Source organism: Pongo pygmaeus, chromosome 1 (genome assembly GCF_028885625.2).
Source record: "Pongo pygmaeus isolate AG05252 chromosome 1, NHGRI_mPonPyg2-v2.0_pri, whole genome shotgun sequence".
Taxonomy (NCBI): Eukaryota; Metazoa; Chordata; class Mammalia; order Primates; family Hominidae; genus Pongo; species Pongo pygmaeus.
Genome location: NC_072373.2, coordinates 191,433,823 through 191,451,275, shown reverse-complemented (window position 1 = coordinate 191,451,275; position 17,453 = coordinate 191,433,823). Strand labels below are relative to the sequence as shown.

At 40.0% G+C, this 17,453-nt stretch overlaps 1 protein-coding gene across 8 annotated transcripts in view; it reads left to right on the top strand.

Annotated features, from left to right (window-relative positions):
- LOC129040038 (microtubule-actin cross-linking factor 1) overlaps positions 1–17,453 on the top strand; it is a 379,189-nt gene that overhangs the window by 140,401 nt on the left and 221,335 nt on the right. For 5 of the 8 annotated variants that reach the window (XM_054493938.2, XM_054493981.2, XM_054493965.2 and 2 more), the window contains exons 3-5: positions 1,314–1,403; positions 5,585–5,662; positions 9,222–9,314. In XM_054493938.2, coding sequence (XP_054349913.1) covers positions 1,314–1,403; positions 5,585–5,662; positions 9,222–9,314 — 261 coding nt within the window. Of the gene's footprint in view, positions 1–1,313; positions 1,404–3,144; positions 3,241–5,584; positions 5,663–9,221; positions 9,315–17,453 lie in introns of all 8 variants that reach the window. The other 3 variants (XM_063665707.1, XM_063665705.1, XM_063665708.1) reach the window with 1 other exon arrangement.

Genomic DNA, 17,453 nt, shown 5'->3' with positions numbered 1-17,453 from the left:
TCTGTGTTGTGAACATCACCTTTTTTTTTGAGACAGGGTCTTGTTCTGTCACCTATGCTGGAGTATGGTGGTGTGATCATAGCTCACTGCAGCCTTGATTTCCTGGGCTCAAGTGATTCTCCCACCTCAGCCTCCTGAGTAGCTGGGACCATAAGCATATATCACCATGCCTGGCTTTTTTTTTTTTTTTTTTTTTTTTTTTTTTTTTGTAGAGAAGGGGTCTCCCCACGTTGCCCAGGCTGATCTCGAACTCCTAGGCTCATCTCAAACTCCTAGGATCAAGGGATCCTCCTGTCTTGGCCTCCTAAAGTACTGGGATTGCAGGCACAAGCCACTGCACCTGGCAATGAGTATCACTTAATGAAGTTGTCACTAGACTGGGACTGAATCAGAAATCCAATTGCCACTTAACTTATAGCTAAGTGACCATAACATCTCAGAACCTCAGCTTCCTTGGTTTCTTTGATGGAATGGTGGTAATAAGTAAACTTCACAAGGTAGTTGTTTGGATTAAATAAATAGAATGAGATGATGGCTGATTATAAAGCGTAGTAGTTAATGGCAAAGACTAAAATCAGACGAAACTGAGGCCGGTTTTTCCACTTGGTGACCTTGGGCAATTTACTTAACCTCTTTGTGCCTTATTTCCTCGTGTGTAAAATAGAAATAATAATACTACTTACCTTAGAGATGTGAGAGATAGATAACATATTAAACATTTAGTACCGTGTTTGATATTAACCACACTTTCTCCCAACGTGAAATCTGTTTTTCCATAGTTCCAATTTTAAAGTTAATTGGAATTTCCCACAAAGAAAATTATTCTGAAATTCACTATTAGAAATATTTGGTGTAAGAGAAGGGTTAAATTGGAAATACACCCCAGGAAACATTGGGTGCCTAGCATTTAGTTTCCTTTGCTGCACTCTAGAAGGCTTTTCTGACTCTGGCTGGACTCATCTACCCATCATTTGCCATGCTATTACATTTTAGCTCATAGTAACTCCTAAGGTGTCTCATGATAATTAAGACTCCCCATCTTCTTCTCCAAACTTTCTAGGACGTTGTTGCATGTTGGTTAGAGTGTGTAATAGATCTGGCATCAATTTAAAAAACACACACGTTTCTGGTAAAGTGTTATCATTTCACATGTATTTTATTCCAATCTGAAACTTCCTGAATTTCATTATTTAATTGTTGCTTCCACTTTTAAATTCTTTAATTTGTGTTTACCTAGAACCAGAGATTTTTATGTGGATAGTATAATAATTCAATATCAAATAAAAATCTGTCTGTTTCACTCTCATTCACAGGTCCGCAAGCACATCAATGATCTTTATGAAGATCTGCGGGATGGCCATAACCTGATCTCTCTGTTGGAGGTCCTCTCAGGCATCAAACTGGTGAGCTTCTCCTAATGAATGGCTTCACAACTGTGGCCCTACAAATGACATATTGGTCCATCTCATTGAGTGCAAGGACAGCAGCCATCACTGCTTCATCTATTAGAGGGAAGGAAGAAGTAAAAGGAAATGTTGGTGGACTTTATTTCTAACTCAGACTTAGAATTTACAAATTATATAATTTAAATTGATGTGTTATATGTTCTCATTTCTTGATGAAATGAGGAATTTAGTTATATTCCTTTTTATATCTGCATGTTTTTGCATTACTTTTTCTTTATTTTCTAGATACTAATATTTCAGAAACAGTAGATTCATGTTTAAAGGTTTTTTTGAATTAGGTGTATTTTTCTTCCTAGAGCTGTAGTCTATATAGATGCCTCTCATTTTCCAATCTATTATGAATTTTTTAAATTTTATGTATTCGGCTAAAGACCTGAAGTTTACATTTAAAAGCCCAGGTGTTTGAAGTTATTTTTTTCCAAATCATCTCACTTTCTCCCTTCTGTGATTCATTGAGTCTTACAGATTTGGAGAGCTGCCAAAGTTGTCTGAGCATAGCCTTGAATATAGAACATCTGGGCTCCTTGAATAATTAATATGCCTGCTTCTTCCCAAAATGTTTTAACATTGATTATGAGAAACACCTACATATCTGAGGGCAAATCCTGTCTGAGCTTCTTGCCTTGCCAAATAATAGTTCTTCTAATTGCTTTGAGGGATGGAAATCACCCACTTGTAGGCCTACTGTTTTCTATATTTGAGCCTAATGGGAGCAGGTGATTCCATATGGTTCATATTCTTCCTCTCATGCCATAGACAACATAATTTTCATTTAGAAAAGTCCAGGGTTGAATACTGGAAATATCCGTGGAGAAATAGAAAACCGAAGAGATGTATAGCTCAAGTAGTCTGTGAAGACCAGCCCACTCACTGCGTTTCTTAGTCATTGTTTGTTGTGTTTAAGTAACAGAATTTGGCACATTTGATTTTACTGCTTAAGTGATATTCAGCTCCTTCTAGGATTGGGGCTTGGCTTCCCCTGGGCCCTTTGTTTTGGTTTCGTATCTTTTTTTTTGCCTCGCAATAGAATTAATTATATATTTTTTAATGGCCTAAAATTGACAGAAGCTTTTATTAGCATAGCCGGCACATTTAATTTCTAGTTCTTGCTCTCTGGCTCATGTTTATAAATCTAATAAGTAATCAGAATTTTACTTTCATTGTGCTGGACTTTATTCTTCACCACTCACAAAGTTACATTTTGGGCAATGTGTCTGGTACATTTAATGAATTTGTAATGATTTTATATTGAAAAGTGATCTTTTTTGGTTGTATTGCTTACGTAATAAGTTGAAACTACGTCAATCTAATTTCTTTTCCTAACCTTTGAAAAGCTTTAGGTGTTTGTGGAGATACTGATAGGATATCATCTCTTCACCAAAAACCATCCAGATATCTCTTTGACAGTTATTCTCACCATGTTTTTTCCCCATAGTTGACTTAGAAAAGCAGAGAGAGTAGGAGGCTAAGGAGAATTGAAGATGTGTTTAATCATAAGAAGTGTTCATTGTAACCATCTGCTCTGGTTTTGATTTAGTTTTGTATCTTTTTCAGAGGTGGGAGGGTATTTTCATATTTGTTTTCCTTTTTTTTAAGTGTTGCATTCATTTCCTTTCCATCTTTTTGTTGTGAATTTCTTGTTCCTCTGTTGTGTCTTTGCCTTGGTTGGTGGCCAAAGGAGCCAGCAGGGCTGAAGACCCTCCGTCTGGTGAGCATGCCCTCCTGGCGCCATACAAACAACGAGGAGCAGGCGGAGGAAGATGATGATGATGTAGTAGGTCCTCCTGGGGATGCCAGCATCCCAGCTGGCACTGCTGGCACTGCAGGGCCATCAGAGAGTCTGAGGTTCTCCAGGTCTCCAAGTAGTTCAGTTACCATTTGCCACCTTCTCATTTCACCTGGGAATTTGGGTCCCAAAGAAAGTAGTTAAAACTAATTGTGCCTTTTGTCACTGTTAGATGCTCATGGACTGGGAATTGTTTTTCTTAGCTGAGAAGGGTTGGCACAAAAAGAATAATGGTTTTTGGAGGTGTCAAGTTATCTTCTGATGTGGAGACCCATAGCTTTCTGGTGGCCTTGCTGTGTTTTCTGAGTTGCAGAATTGTGGAAAATTTAGTTGACAGCATGATAATTAATTGCTCACAGCTCCACAGTCTAGACTAACTGGTACTCTCCACCTCTTTGGCCTCTAGGTTATCGTCATACACCCCGTCATTTGTTTTCAAAACAGCCTGTTTGCAAACTCACTGCATGGAGATACTCTGGCTTTGCTCAATAATATCTAGTTGCTATAGAGGACAGAGATTTAACTTGCATGTTCTTAGGGTATTTATTTTTGGTGAGGGGTACATATGAGTAAAGATTAGAGTATAAGAGGAGTATATTCTGCCTGCAGGCCCTAAATTATAGTCCAAAATCCTTTTCCAGAAACAAGGATTAGGCAATATCCTCATTCTCTGTCCTCTTAAAATCATTTTTAAAATATCATTTGTCTCCGTTCTCATTGCCTTAGAATCTTCCATTTTATAGGCACTATCATCTTCTAAGCCATATTCACAATTAATTTAGCTGAAATGACTGAGAAAAGGTTCTTGCTAAAAAGATTTTTCCTAAACCTTTGACTGAAGAAGTTATCCTGTGCCCAGAGTGGCCTTGACATCTCTGTGTACAGATTCTCCTATTTGAGAAATGTTGCTTAGAAGTGTTGGAGAGTGCCCAGAAGATGCTTCCATCCTTAACTCTCCATGTGTTAGGGTACTTTTTGCCCATTTTAATTTGGAGCAATGTTGTTCTCTGTGCAGACACCCGCAACAGAGCTACCTTATATTTTATCCGCCTTTAATTAGTGCCAATTTGACACTTACAAAAGAAGTGGGTATAATCTAGTGAGAGTGATATTTCTCTCCAAATTTTAGTAAAATAAAAGCAACGTTAGAAAGTAAGCAGAAGATAATGTTCTAGGGGTAGATATCCCTTTCTGTGATACTCAGTAGGCAAAGAGACTGCATTCACTTTCCAACTGGTAATAGTTGAGCCTTGGACAGGGTACCAGAGGCACTGGATAGAGATGGGCTTCTCTCCAGTGGGTTGTATGACATCTGGGATTGAGTGACTGGCATAACTTTCTCAGGAGTAATTATGTTGACAGCCCTACACTATCAAAGTTTTGTTTGCTCTGTGTATTTCATGCTAGCGTAAAGGGTGCCCTTCCTCAGTGGCAGCTATGTTCCTGGGAAACTGGTTGCTTCCTAATTTTTGCCTCCCATTTTGGATTTTTTCACTTGTTCTTGAACATACGTAACTTCTCATTTCCTATGGTTAAAAATCAGCTATCTGTATTCTTTTTTTTTTGAGGTGGAGTCTCACTCCATCTCCCAGGCTGGTGTACAGTGGCATGATCTTGGCTCACTGCAACTTCCACCTCCTAGGTTTAAGTGATTCTCGTGCTTCAGCCTCCCAAATAGCGGTGATTACAGGCATGTGCCACCATGCCCGGCTAATTTTTGAGGAGCCAGTGAAGAGACGGGGTTTCACCATGTTGGCCAGGCTTGTCTCGAACTCCTGGGCTCAAGCAATCCTCCTGCCTCGGCCTCCCAAAGTGTTGGAATTATAGGCGTGAGCTACTGCACTTGGCCAAAAATTGGCTATCTTGAGCTCCTTTTGCCATATTTGTAATAAAGTTGGCTCCATCTACTACTGTGCAATATGTAATTAGGACGTTCCACCCTTTCTCTACGATAGCATTTAACTGTGATTTTAGGAGTCATAGTGCCAAAGTCTGTTCCCATTAACCTCACATCCAGAATCAAGTTCTGCCACATGTGACTGCAGATGAACCTGAACAGAAGCTGTGGCATTGATTCAGCATTAAAGGTCAAACAGTATTCTGTATTTGCGAGACGTGTAGTGGTACACAAGGTATTTTGGGGACCTCAGAGAGCCTGGTCGAAACACGTACAGGCCTGGTCTTAGGGGATGCTTTGTGTAATGCTCCCACACCTGGCTTCTACTGTAAGGAATTCTTGTGTGGTCCTTTAGTCCTCGAAATAAAAGAGAAAGGATCTGTATGGTTAAATTGTGTAGCCAGAATTAACATCCCTTTTTTTGTTTGTTTGCAGCCCCGGGAGAAGGGCAGGATGCGTTTTCATAGGCTGCAGAATGTGCAGATTGCCCTGGACTTCCTAAAGCAGCGACAGGTAAGACCATCACATGCCTTCCCCATTCTTCCAGGCTGTGTTGGCACTGGGGCCCTATTCAGAGATGTTTTTAGTGCCCCTAGTAAGCTCTTAGTAAATGCTAAATCTGATTGACCCAGTTCTGAGTCTTAACTTGCTAGTGAGCAATTGTATTCTGGTTAGAGAAATCATTCAGTACTCCTTACACAGAACTTGTGACCTCCTTGAGAGGAAGAATGTTCACGGAGAAGAACATGATGATAAAGATGGAATTTTGTGGACGCACCTTAGGTGGGGGTCAAAATGAAGATGAAAAATAAACTAGAAAAGAGATGGAAAAGAGGTGTGGCATCCAGGAAGAGAGAGGACCAAATTGCTATATCACAGTGAAAATGAGATAAGGGGGTGGTGTGGATTGTGGAATGCCACATCAGATCTGAGAAAAAGGTCTAAGTTGTTAAGCACTGATAACTTAAGTGAGCAGTTTAATACAGGAGAAAGATATTTAGAGTATAGTAGACCTAGATATAGGAGGGGAGAAAGAAGCTTTTCCTTCCCTAGATGAGGAAGACAACAACCCATTTTTAGACATAGGAAGAGGAGCCAATGAAGAGAGTAAGATTGAAAATGAGTGTGAGGAGGAGTATTGATAGTCGTAGAACGTTTCACTGAGAAGATACCTTAACGTTATACTAGTCCAGATTCTTATTATAGATAAAGAAACTGAGACCTGGACAGGTAAATGACCTGCCTCAAATCACAAGTCAGAGCAAAGCTGGGACTTTAACTCAGGCCTTCTGACATGCAGTTTAGTGCACCTTCCACTATCCATGCTGCTTTCTACACAGCACCCTTCCTCCTTTGCTTCCTAACTGGAGGAACCAAATCCAGGGATTGATGGATGAGAAGCAGAGCACGAGTGGTGTGGCCATCTTTGAAAAAGAAAAGAAAAATACCTCTTCTGAGAGACAAGGAGAATGACAGAGGGAGGAGTGAAGATACAGAGATGGTTTGTGGTAGAAGGAAGATGGATGAGGGAGTCAAAGAGTTCATCTGCTTAGAGTGAGCCATATGGAAAATATTTGGGATATCTAGGGTTGCCAAGCAACAACAGGGTCAACGTGACATTAAATGGTATGCATATTTTTGGAGTCAGTTCATTTTTGACACTCTTATCAGTAATTCTCATTAACTTAGAAAATTCTCTGTTTGCTCTCATAACAATTTACTTCTGATATAACAATTGTTATTTTCTTGTTATTTCTGTGTTTGCTCCAATGCATTGTAGGCTCTGTGAGGACGGGGAATAAGATCTTAACATTTTACCTTCATCTCTCATAATGAATGGTCCTCAATTGGCACTGAATAAATATTTGCTGAAATAAATTGATAAATAAAAAGTGGTAGAAGTGGAGGTTGCTGAAGTGTTTAGGGTACTGGGAGAAAGCAGCACTGAAATGCCTGTGTGTGGAGCTAGAGGAAACTGGGGTGGGGGCCTTACTGGCAGGGTTTATGAGAAGAATTGATTAGCTAGAAGTCTAAATCAGGACAAAAAGTGGCTTTGGTTACTATGATAGAATGAAAACGTGGACAGGTAAGAACAGTGGATTCAAAGAAGGGCAGGGAGATTACTAGATCCATTCTTGGTAATGGTAAAGTCCAAGATGTAGCTGTGCAGATGGCCAAGGTAGGGAAAAATGAAAGTCATCAGAATTCAAAAGGCAGGCAATTTGTGCAGATAGTATAATATTTGGGATATCAATATAAATGCTAAATTTCCAGGAAAGGTGATGATGAGGCAGGAAAAGAGAATAGGAGCTAGGTAGTGAGGTCACTGAGAAAAAGGTTAGCAGAGATTGGAAGGTGGTTTGGCCAAGGGAGGTAGACTTCACAATGAAAGGGGAAAGCTGACAGAGGTAGGACTGAGGAATGTGGACTTGGCTGGTACTGGTAACCCACCAACTGTCGAGTGTTAGTGATTAGAAAAACTGAATTCTCGGGGAGGGGACAGGTTTTCCCACTTCCACCCCACTCCCACCATATAGAAGAGGAGACCAAGATACAGAAAAGGGAAAGAACTTGCCCAGATGAATGTCATTGTAAGGGAGAAATGAGGCTTCCATTTGAGAAGGTCACTAGGGTCCTCTTGAGACACACAAGTTTCAGTTCAGTAGAAGAGATAAAGGGAGGACAGCTGAAGGACACTGTGTCGCAGGACTCTGAGGGTATGATTGAGGAGGCTAAACAGAGGTGAAGTAGAAGTAGGGTGGTTTGCCCAGGGCACTCCCAGTTTTAAAGTTCCACGTCCCAGGATTCCCAGCACACTGGGGCAGTAAGTCAGCCTGGGGCGAGGGTGTGTCAGGGCACATTGAGTTGTTGGGATGAGATTTTAGTAGTAAAGCAGGTGCTGCGGGAGGCATGGCAGGTATAGATATCTGTGACAAAGATGGGCTAATGGAGGTGAGAGCAGGCCAAAGACTGGTGAGGGAAGAGAGGCGTCTCTCTTTTCTGTCTTTCTCAGAACCTTAAAAAAAAAAAAAAAAAAAAAGGCAAAGAAGAAAGAGAAATCTTGGCCCTGATGGCAATAAAAAAGTGACCCACAATACCTTGTGCTTGCGAGTTTGCTTTTCTGGTGAGAATGCAAAATGGCATAGCTACTCTGATGACTTCTTATAAAGCTAATCATATATCATATAACCCAGCAATCCCACTCCTAGGAATATACCCTAAAGAAATTACTGTGTTCACACAAAAACCTGCACATGAATATTCATAATTGCCAAAAACTAGAAATAATTCATATATCCTTCAATGGATGAATGGGTGAACAAAGAGTAGCATATCTCTATAATGGAATACTACTCAGCGATCAAAATGAGCAAACTGTTGATTCATGCAACAACTTCGATAGGGATCTCAAGGGCATTATGCTGAGTGAAATAAAAAGACAGTTTCTTTTTTTTTTGAGACCGAGTCTTGCTCTGCCACCCAGGCTGGAGTGCAGTGGCACAATCTCTCCTCACTGCAAGCTCTACCTCCCAGTTTCACGCCATTCTCCTGCCTCAGCCTGCTGAGTAGCTGAGACTACAGGCACCCGCCACCATGCCCGGCTAATTTTTTGTGTTTTTAGTAAAGACAGGTTTTCACCGTGTTAGCCAGGATGGTCTCAATCTCCTGACCTCGTGATCCGCCTGCCTCAGCCTCCCAAATTGCTGGGATTACAGGCGTGAGCCATCACACCTGGCCGGCAGTTTCAAAATCTTGCATGCTGCATGATCCCATTTATCCAACACTCTGGAAAAAGCAAAACAAGGGATCAGGATCAGATCAGTGGTTGTCAGGAATTAGGGGTGAGAGTAGGGTTTGATTACAAGGAGGGGGCCAGCACAAGGGACCTTTTTGGGGTGATGAAACTGTTTTGTGGTGGTAGTTGCATGAATCTATACATGTGTTAAAACTCATAGAACTGTACACCAAAAAAGAAATCAGTTTAACTATAAATCAATAATGAAATGATGCAAAAATTTAATCAAAACAAAAAGTCCTAGAGCTCTGAGCCTTGCTTTTATTTCTTTTTCAGGTGAAACTAGTGAATATTCGCAATGATGACATCACAGATGGCAACCCCAAGTTAACCCTGGGTCTGATCTGGACCATTATTTTGCATTTCCAGGTAGGGCATGTGAAGTTTGGGATTCCTGTTGCTTGGTTTGGACATGGCCTAGAAAGTTGCACTGCCTTCCACAGACAGCATTGAGCCTTCCTTCTCTCTATCTGGCAGTGAACAAAGGTGGATGAGAGTTGGAAAGGAAAATTAAGATTGATCTGCAGACAAGCTGTTGTATCGTAAATGCAGAACTTCCTAATTATTTGCTTAATGAAATGGAGGGATTTTTTTTTTTACCCATTTGTGGTTTGGCCCTGTCCTCAGCAGTCTGGTTATTAGAGGTCTGTTTGCTCAGCTAAATCAAAATGAGGCTCTTGAAGGACTCAGAATATGAGGGTTGAGAAAAGCTGTTGGTGTTGATGCTTTAGAAGGGTAGAGTGAAGGTTCTAATGTAGACTTTTTCTCATCTCTAATAACCTTTAAACAAGCCTCGTTAATTAGAATACTTTAGTATCTGGGTTTATATATGTGCTGGCAAGCACAACCTTGCAGCGGCCATCACACCCAAGAGCATCTTGAAGAATGTTCACATGGTCACATGGCCTTCCTCTTCCTAAGAAGGCAAATCCTTGTTAGATCTGAATTGCTATTGGAAAAGTACAGCCCTATTTTTATAAAAAGATTGTTCTTTTACATCCCTTTTAGGTCAGCCAAACAAAGCTATTTCTCAGACAGCTCTCTCTGATACCCAGTTGCTGCACATGAGGCTGATGGATTAGAGGCTGATAGCTAGTGGGAATAGAAGGCAGGGTGCTGACTTCAGGGATGAGGCCAAGGTGACATCCTAGCTGGGGAGTTGGCGCTACCTGCTGGTTAAAGATAGAACAACAGGTGTCCCTGAATTCCTGAGAGAAAAATCTGAGTGCTTAGGCTTGTTTCTTGAGGCTCTAGTTTGGAACCAATGCTGGCAGTCACCAGCATGGACAGGGCTAGGATTGTGTGGCGGTAATGTATTTTTGTGGAACCACAGGGTATCCTCAGGCAAGCTTTGGGCATAGGGATAACCAGGAACATGAACTTGGCAGGTGTGCTCTGGCAGGATGGGAAACTTTGTTGAGTTTTCTTGGAGAACTACAGTTATCCCTTTGGAACTCTTATGAACAGAGGAGCTTTTAGAGAAATTTGTTTGTTTTTTGGCCACAAACCTGCCCTCACTGTGAGTGCCCAATGTTAGTCTCATAGGTGTGAGGTAAGGAGAATTTATTCACTGTCTCTATTTACCCCAACTAATACAACTTAATTTCCTTTTTTTTTTTTTGACGGAGTTTTGCTCTTGGAGTGCAATGATGTGTTCTTGGCTCACTGCAACCTCCGCCTCCTGGGTTCAAGCGATTCTCCTGCCTCAGCCTCCCAAGTAGCTGGGATTACAGGCACCTGCCAACATGCCTGGCTAATTTATGTTTTTAGTAGAGATAGAGTTTCACCATGTTGGTCAGGCTAGTCTCGAACTCCTGCTCTCAGGTGATCCACCCACCTCGGTCTCCCAAAGTGCTGGGATTACAGGCGTGAGCCACCACACCAGGCCATAACAAATGTTTAAATAGAAAAAACATTTTCTTTTCCTTTTTCTTTCTTTCTTTCTTTCTTTTTTTTTTTTTTTTTTTGAGACGGAGTTTCGCTCTTGTTGCCCGGGCTGGAGTGCAATGGCGCAATCTCCGTTCACCGCAACCTCTGCCTCCCGTGTTCAAGAGATTCTCCTGCCTCAGCCTTCTGAGTAACTGGGATTACTGGCATGCACCACTACACCCAGCTAATTTTGTATTTTTAGTACGGGGTTTCTCTATGTTGGTCAGGCTGGTCTCAAACTTCCGACCTCAGGCGATCCACCCGCCTCAGCCTCCCAAAGTGCTGGGATTACAGGCGTGAGCCACCGCGCCCAGCCAGAAAAAACATTTCCTTGAAGCATTTAAAAATTTCATTTCTTTCTGTTTACTAGTTTTCAGAATAATTAGTTGGTTCACTAAGATTCTCCAAAGTTGACCAATAGTAGTTCCTTTGTTCACCATTATTTTTTTTAGTATCACTGTGACTCATGGATTTTAAGCAGACTTAATGTTGTTCCAAGCAAATACAGTTATTATTCTTTTTAATAAAATCAAATAGCTCCATCTTTGGCTGTAAAGAGGCTTTCAAGCTGACTCTGAGTCCTTTGGCATGACCACAGTGGTCTTTGATAATTTCCTTTATTTCTTGTGCAATGAGGTGTTCCAGACTCTTTCTTTATATTTTCTGTCCCAGGCCTGAAACTCTTAATCTCTCCTAGGAACTGGTTCTCTATTTATTGACCACAGTCTGAATGCTCCTAGGTTGCCCATTATTTCTTTCTTTTTCTTTTCTTTCTTTTTTTTTTTTTTGAAGCAGATTTCGCTCTTGTTGCCCAGGCTGGAGTGCAATGGCGCCATCTTGGCTTACCAAAACCTCTGCCTCCCAGGTTCAAGCGATTCTCCTGCCTCAGCCTCCCAAGTAGCTGGGATTATAGGCGTGTGCCACCACGCTCAGCTAATTTTTTAATAATTAGTAGAGACAGGGTTGTTGGCCAGGCTGGTCTCGAACTCCTGACCTCAGGTGATCCACCTGCCTCGGCTTCTCAAAGTGCTGGGATTACAGGCGTGAGCCACCACGCCCGGCCGGTTGCCCATTATTTCTAGGCTTTTTCTGTGGACAGAGCTAGACAATACTTGTATTATCTCTAAAAACAACAACAACAACAACAAACAAACAAAAAAACCCCATGAATTTGTACTGATATTTCGAATTCACATTTAGGATTGCAGGGTTTTGTTTAACCTCCTTGACTTTATATCTTTTTTTTTTTTCTTATACTGAAAATCTTGATCTTAACAACAGTAATGTTGTTACTTACTCTTTTCCTACACACAGATCTGTAAAATCATATATATTATTTGTAATATATATGAATCCAAGTAACAATATGAATGTTATTGTTAGCAGTATGATTACTTAGAATTTTATTATTTCATTGCTGTTCTTTTTGTCCTTAGCGTATATTTTCTAAGGATGTGCAAATAATTTTATTTTATTTTATTTATTATTTTGAAAAAGTAGATGGGGTCTCACTATATTGCCCAGGCTGATCTTGAACTCCTGGGCTCAAGCCATTCTCTTGCCTCAGCCTCCTACAGTGCTGGAATTATAGACATGAGCCACTGGGCCCAGGCACAAATTACTATATTTTGAAGTCACTTGAAATAATTTCTCTCTGTTGTTGTTAAGCCACAAATTCAATACACAATTAAGGTTCATTTGTTTTTATTTGCTTTCAGTTTTGGGGGGTTGCTTTTTTCCTTTCAATTTTACCTTACAGTATGTAGATCATTTATATTGTTCCAAAGGGAAATTTTAAAAAGTTAAATACAAATTGTGTTCAGAGAAGTCTAGCTTCCATCTCTGCTCCCTCCATTCTGTATCTTCCCTTTCTCTGTAGTTAGCTAAATGTTTTAAAACACCTTTTTGGTTATAATTTCTATTGTTTGTTTATTTTAGGAAAATGCATTCATTAAAAAAAAACTTTACTGAGGTGTAATTTACATACCGTCAAATCAACTAATTTAATGATTTTTATGAGTTGTACAATCATCACCATAATCTAGTTTGGGGACATTTTCATCATCCAAATAAGATCCTTCTTGTTCATTTACAGTTACTGCACATTTTCATCACCAGCCTCAGGCAGCCACTAATTTATTTTCTATCTTGATAGATTTGCTTATTCTGGACGTTTCATATAAATAGAATCCTATGATAGATGGTCTTTTGTATCTGGCTTTTTTTCACTTAGCATAATATTTTTTGGTTCATCCATGTTGTGGCACATATCAGTACGTCATTCTTTTTTATTGCTGAATATTCTGTTGTATGGATATGTCATGTATTTTGTTTAAGTATTAAGCCAGTTGATAGACATTTGAGTGGTTTTCACTTTTTGACTATTATAAATAAAGTTATTTGCATACCAGTCTGTGTGGGTTTATGTTTTCATTTCTCTTGCGTATACATGTATATACCTAGGAATGGGATTTCTTGATTGTACAGTAAGCATGTTTAACTTTTAAAGAAACTGCCAAATTGTCTTCCAAAATGGTGTATCATTTTACATTCCTACCAGCAATGTATGTGGTTTCCTGTGTCTTTACATCCTCACCAGTATTTATTGTCTGTTTTAGATTATAGCTATCACAGTGAGTGTGAAATTGTATCTCTTTGCGGTTTTAGTTTGCAGGAAAATGTATTATTTAATTGAATTCCACAAACATTGACTGGGAATCAGTTATGAGCAAGGTCTTAGGTAGAGTGTACGGAAGATACACGGCTGAGTGCAATGGCTCACACCTGTAATCCCAGCACATCGGGAGGCCTAGGTGGGCAGATCACTTGAGGTCAGGAGTTCAAGACCAGCCTGGCTAACATGGTAAAACCCCATCTCTACTAAAAATACAAAAATTAGCCAGGTGTGTTGGCACACTGTAGTCCCACCTACTCGGGAGGCTGCAAAGCATGAGAATCACTTGAACCCAGGAGGTGGTGACTGCAGTGAGCCGAGATTGTGCCGCTGCACTCCAGCCTGGGCTACACGAGACTGCATCTCAAAAAAAAAAAAAAAAAAAAAAAAAGAATCTACTACAGAAGATAGAAAATTGAACTAGATACAGACCATCTAGTTGGACTCTTATTATTTAGGAGAGTGAGAACAGACATACCATAAAATAACTTGACAGAGGTTTAGAGAATGAGAGAGGTATGGGTTAGGATGATGGAACACAGTATGAACTCAACAGTGGGCAGCAGTTACTAGTAACAACTTATTATAATTATTAATTGACCTTATAACTTCCAGGGCTTTTGACACAACCCACTGTTCTTTTTCCTGTTACCAATTTTACAGAAAGGTAATAGCAGCTTTGGCCTAGTCTGTCTTCTGCATGCATATTGGCTACCTGCTTTTCTCTGTTATTTCAGCACAGCCAAATGCCTATTTATTTGTCTTCTTGTAGGTGGGAGCACCGCTCCCAGAATATTTTCTCAGTTTTAACTATGGATTCCTTTTCTTTGCCGTTCTGAGGGCTTGGTGTTTGCCTATATTAGCTAAGTGTTCTGGTGTGTGGGGAAAGGTTCTCTGCTTGTGAAGCTTTTGATTGACTGCTGAAGGATCATGTGGAGTGCCCCCCAGCCCCCCGCCTTGTCTTGCATCAGATTTGGCATGGTATGTCTCTTGCTAGTTTTCTGTCATTGTGGTTTTCTAGTCTTTCGTTATTGAGCATCTATTAGCTGTTCTCACCAAGAACATGTGCTATGTAAAGCCAAATGGAAATGCAGAGTAGAACTGTTACATGTTAGGGAATCAGCAAAATTGTTATTACGGTCAGTCTGTGTTATTGGTGTTAATGAAGTAGAATAATGATGTACATGTAGACATGGGTGGTAGTTTTCACCTCAAGGGAATATTCAGTTGAAGGAGAAGGGAGAGGCTGGATCCAGATTAAAGGTTTGCGACTGCTGATGAAGCTGGTAATATTGATAACTTCATGCAGAGGTTTATGGCTTCTAAAATGCTTTAACACATTTTTTTTTAATGTGCTAAATGGTAGAGGTTCTTTTTAATTTTAATTTGAGTTTTTAGTTTTGAAAATCTCAAATACTCGGAAGAGTATATAACAGATCCTTATGTGTGTAGTTGCCTTCAGAATTTAACAGGTGTTACTTTTGTTATATTTGCTTCAGGGTTTTTTCTCTCTCTTCCTCTTTAAAGTAATAAAACATCTCAGATACATCCAACTTTCTTGCCCTCTCTGCTCCCCAGGTAAATATTATCCTGAAGTTGATGTGTATCATTCCCATACATGCTTTTGTACATTTACAGCAGATGATCTATTCATAAACAATATGTACTGTTGCTTGTATGTCTTTATATTTGACACACATAGTATCTTTGGTATATCCTTTCTTTCCCCTTTTCTTTTCTTTTTTTTTTTTTTTTTTTGAGACGGAGTCTCACTCTGTCACCCAGGCTGGAGTGCAGTGGTGCGATTTCAGCTCACTGCAAGCTCCGCCTCCCAGGTTCATGCCATTCTCCTGCCTCAGCCTCCCGAGTAGCTGGGGCTACAGGCGCCCGCCACCATGCCCGGCTAATTTTTTGTATTTTTAGTAGAGATGGGGTTTCACCATGTTAGCCAGGATGGTCTCGATCTTCTGACCTCATGATCCGCCCACCTCAGCCTCCCAAAATGCTGGGATTACAGGCGTGAGCCACTGTGCCCAGCATGATTTGTTCATTTTAACTAATTTAATGTAAGTGGTGACCCCTGCAGCTGTGTAACACATCTATTATTTGTAATGTATTATTTAATTGTATGAATAAAACATTCATTGCTACAGTGAACATCTGTGTATATGCATCCTTGTGCCTATAGCAAAGAGGGTTTTGGGATTGATACTTGGACTGGAATTGCTGGGTTATATACTTCCCTTCAATTTGCCTATATTTTGCCAAATTGCTCTCAAAGGTACTGTATGACTTACAGTATTGTATTGGGTAACATTTACTACTATTTGACATATTACATGTTTACTTGTTTATTTGCTGCCTGGATGCCTGCATTAGTATGTAAGCTTAACAGTGGCAGGGATTTTTGTCTCTTTTGTTCTTTTCTTTGCCTGGCATAGAATAGGCAGTCAGTAAATATTTATTAAGTGAATGGATTGTTTCATGAATTTGATCTTCTCAAAGCTTTGGAGTAGGTAGACCAAATAAATAGGCTGTAATGTCTGTTTTCTTATGCCCATTTCTCAGATAAGGAAACTGAAACACAGAGACCAACTGACTTTTTTGGGTTACACACCCAGATAGGATTTCTTGTCTTTTGGCTTTGTCCAAGCTTGTTTTAAGGTATAGGTTAAGATTTATAGTTCTTCTAAAAGATACTATAAACTCTTTATAGTCAGAATCTGACAAAACTAGTTTTCCAACCCTCAAATGTTTGTTAAATACTAGTGTATGCCTAGCATTTTGAAATTTTCAAAAAACAGGAGGTCTTAGCTGGCTAGACTTGAGGTTTACAGTTTTGTGCACTTTATGGCACTTGGTGCTTGGCATATAGATGAGGCACCGTTTGTGTTTGTGGAATGAATGAATGAATGAGTTCTTTTGCTTTGGAGTCTTTCACTCTGGCTGTCTCTGTGGGAGACCTGTGGGTAGTAAACAGTTATCTACAAAAAGCCAAAGGAGAAGGTATAAAGAATGTATAGGCCTCAAAGTGTGCTTTCCCAGAAGGCAGCAAGTCTTGTGTTAAGAGACCAGGTTAGATGAGAAGAGGTCTTGGGGAAAGTTCTTGTAATCAGAATTAACTTACTTGAAAATACATCTAATATACCTACTGAAAACTATAGTTTAGCCTATCTTAAACGTATTCCGAACACTTATATTAGCTAACCGTTGAGCATTTGGCCAAAATCATGTAACACAAAGCCTGTTTGATAGTAAAGTGTTGACTAGCTCATGTAATTTATTGAGTGCTGTACTGAAAGTGAAAAACGGAATGGTTGTGTGAGTACTTGAAGTACAGTTTCTACTGAATGCATATGGATTTCTCACCATTGGAAGGTCGAAAAATAAGTTGGACCATTTTAAGTCAGGGACCATCTATATCTTAGGATCCCCCCAGGGGGCTGGGGATGTCTCATAACTTTTAGCTCCAGTAATAAATGGGAAGAAAAGAAATTTACTGTAGGTCAAGTACTGAGCCAAGTACTTTATGGACATTGTCTCATTAACCTTGTCTACAATCCCATTAAGTAGGCGGTAGTATGCGCGTTTTACAAGTAAGGAAACTGAACCATCTAATAAACTAGTTAAGTTACTTAGCTTATGAGCTGGGAAGTTGAACCTAGGTCCACCTTACTGAAATCTCTGCTCCTTTCCTAGACCAGTTTTTCTCTGGAGCAGAAGGAAATGAAGGTCTGATTGGTCTGACATATGCAGAAATTTAAAAAAAGAATAGGCTCACAGAAGTAAATTCTCAGAGGAACTCTACAGCAGTAGTAGTCATATTAAGCAGCTATTTCTCTTGCCCCTAAGTTCATCAATTTCAGGATTTTGGTTTGCTTGTATGTCATTCATAAAATTCAAGT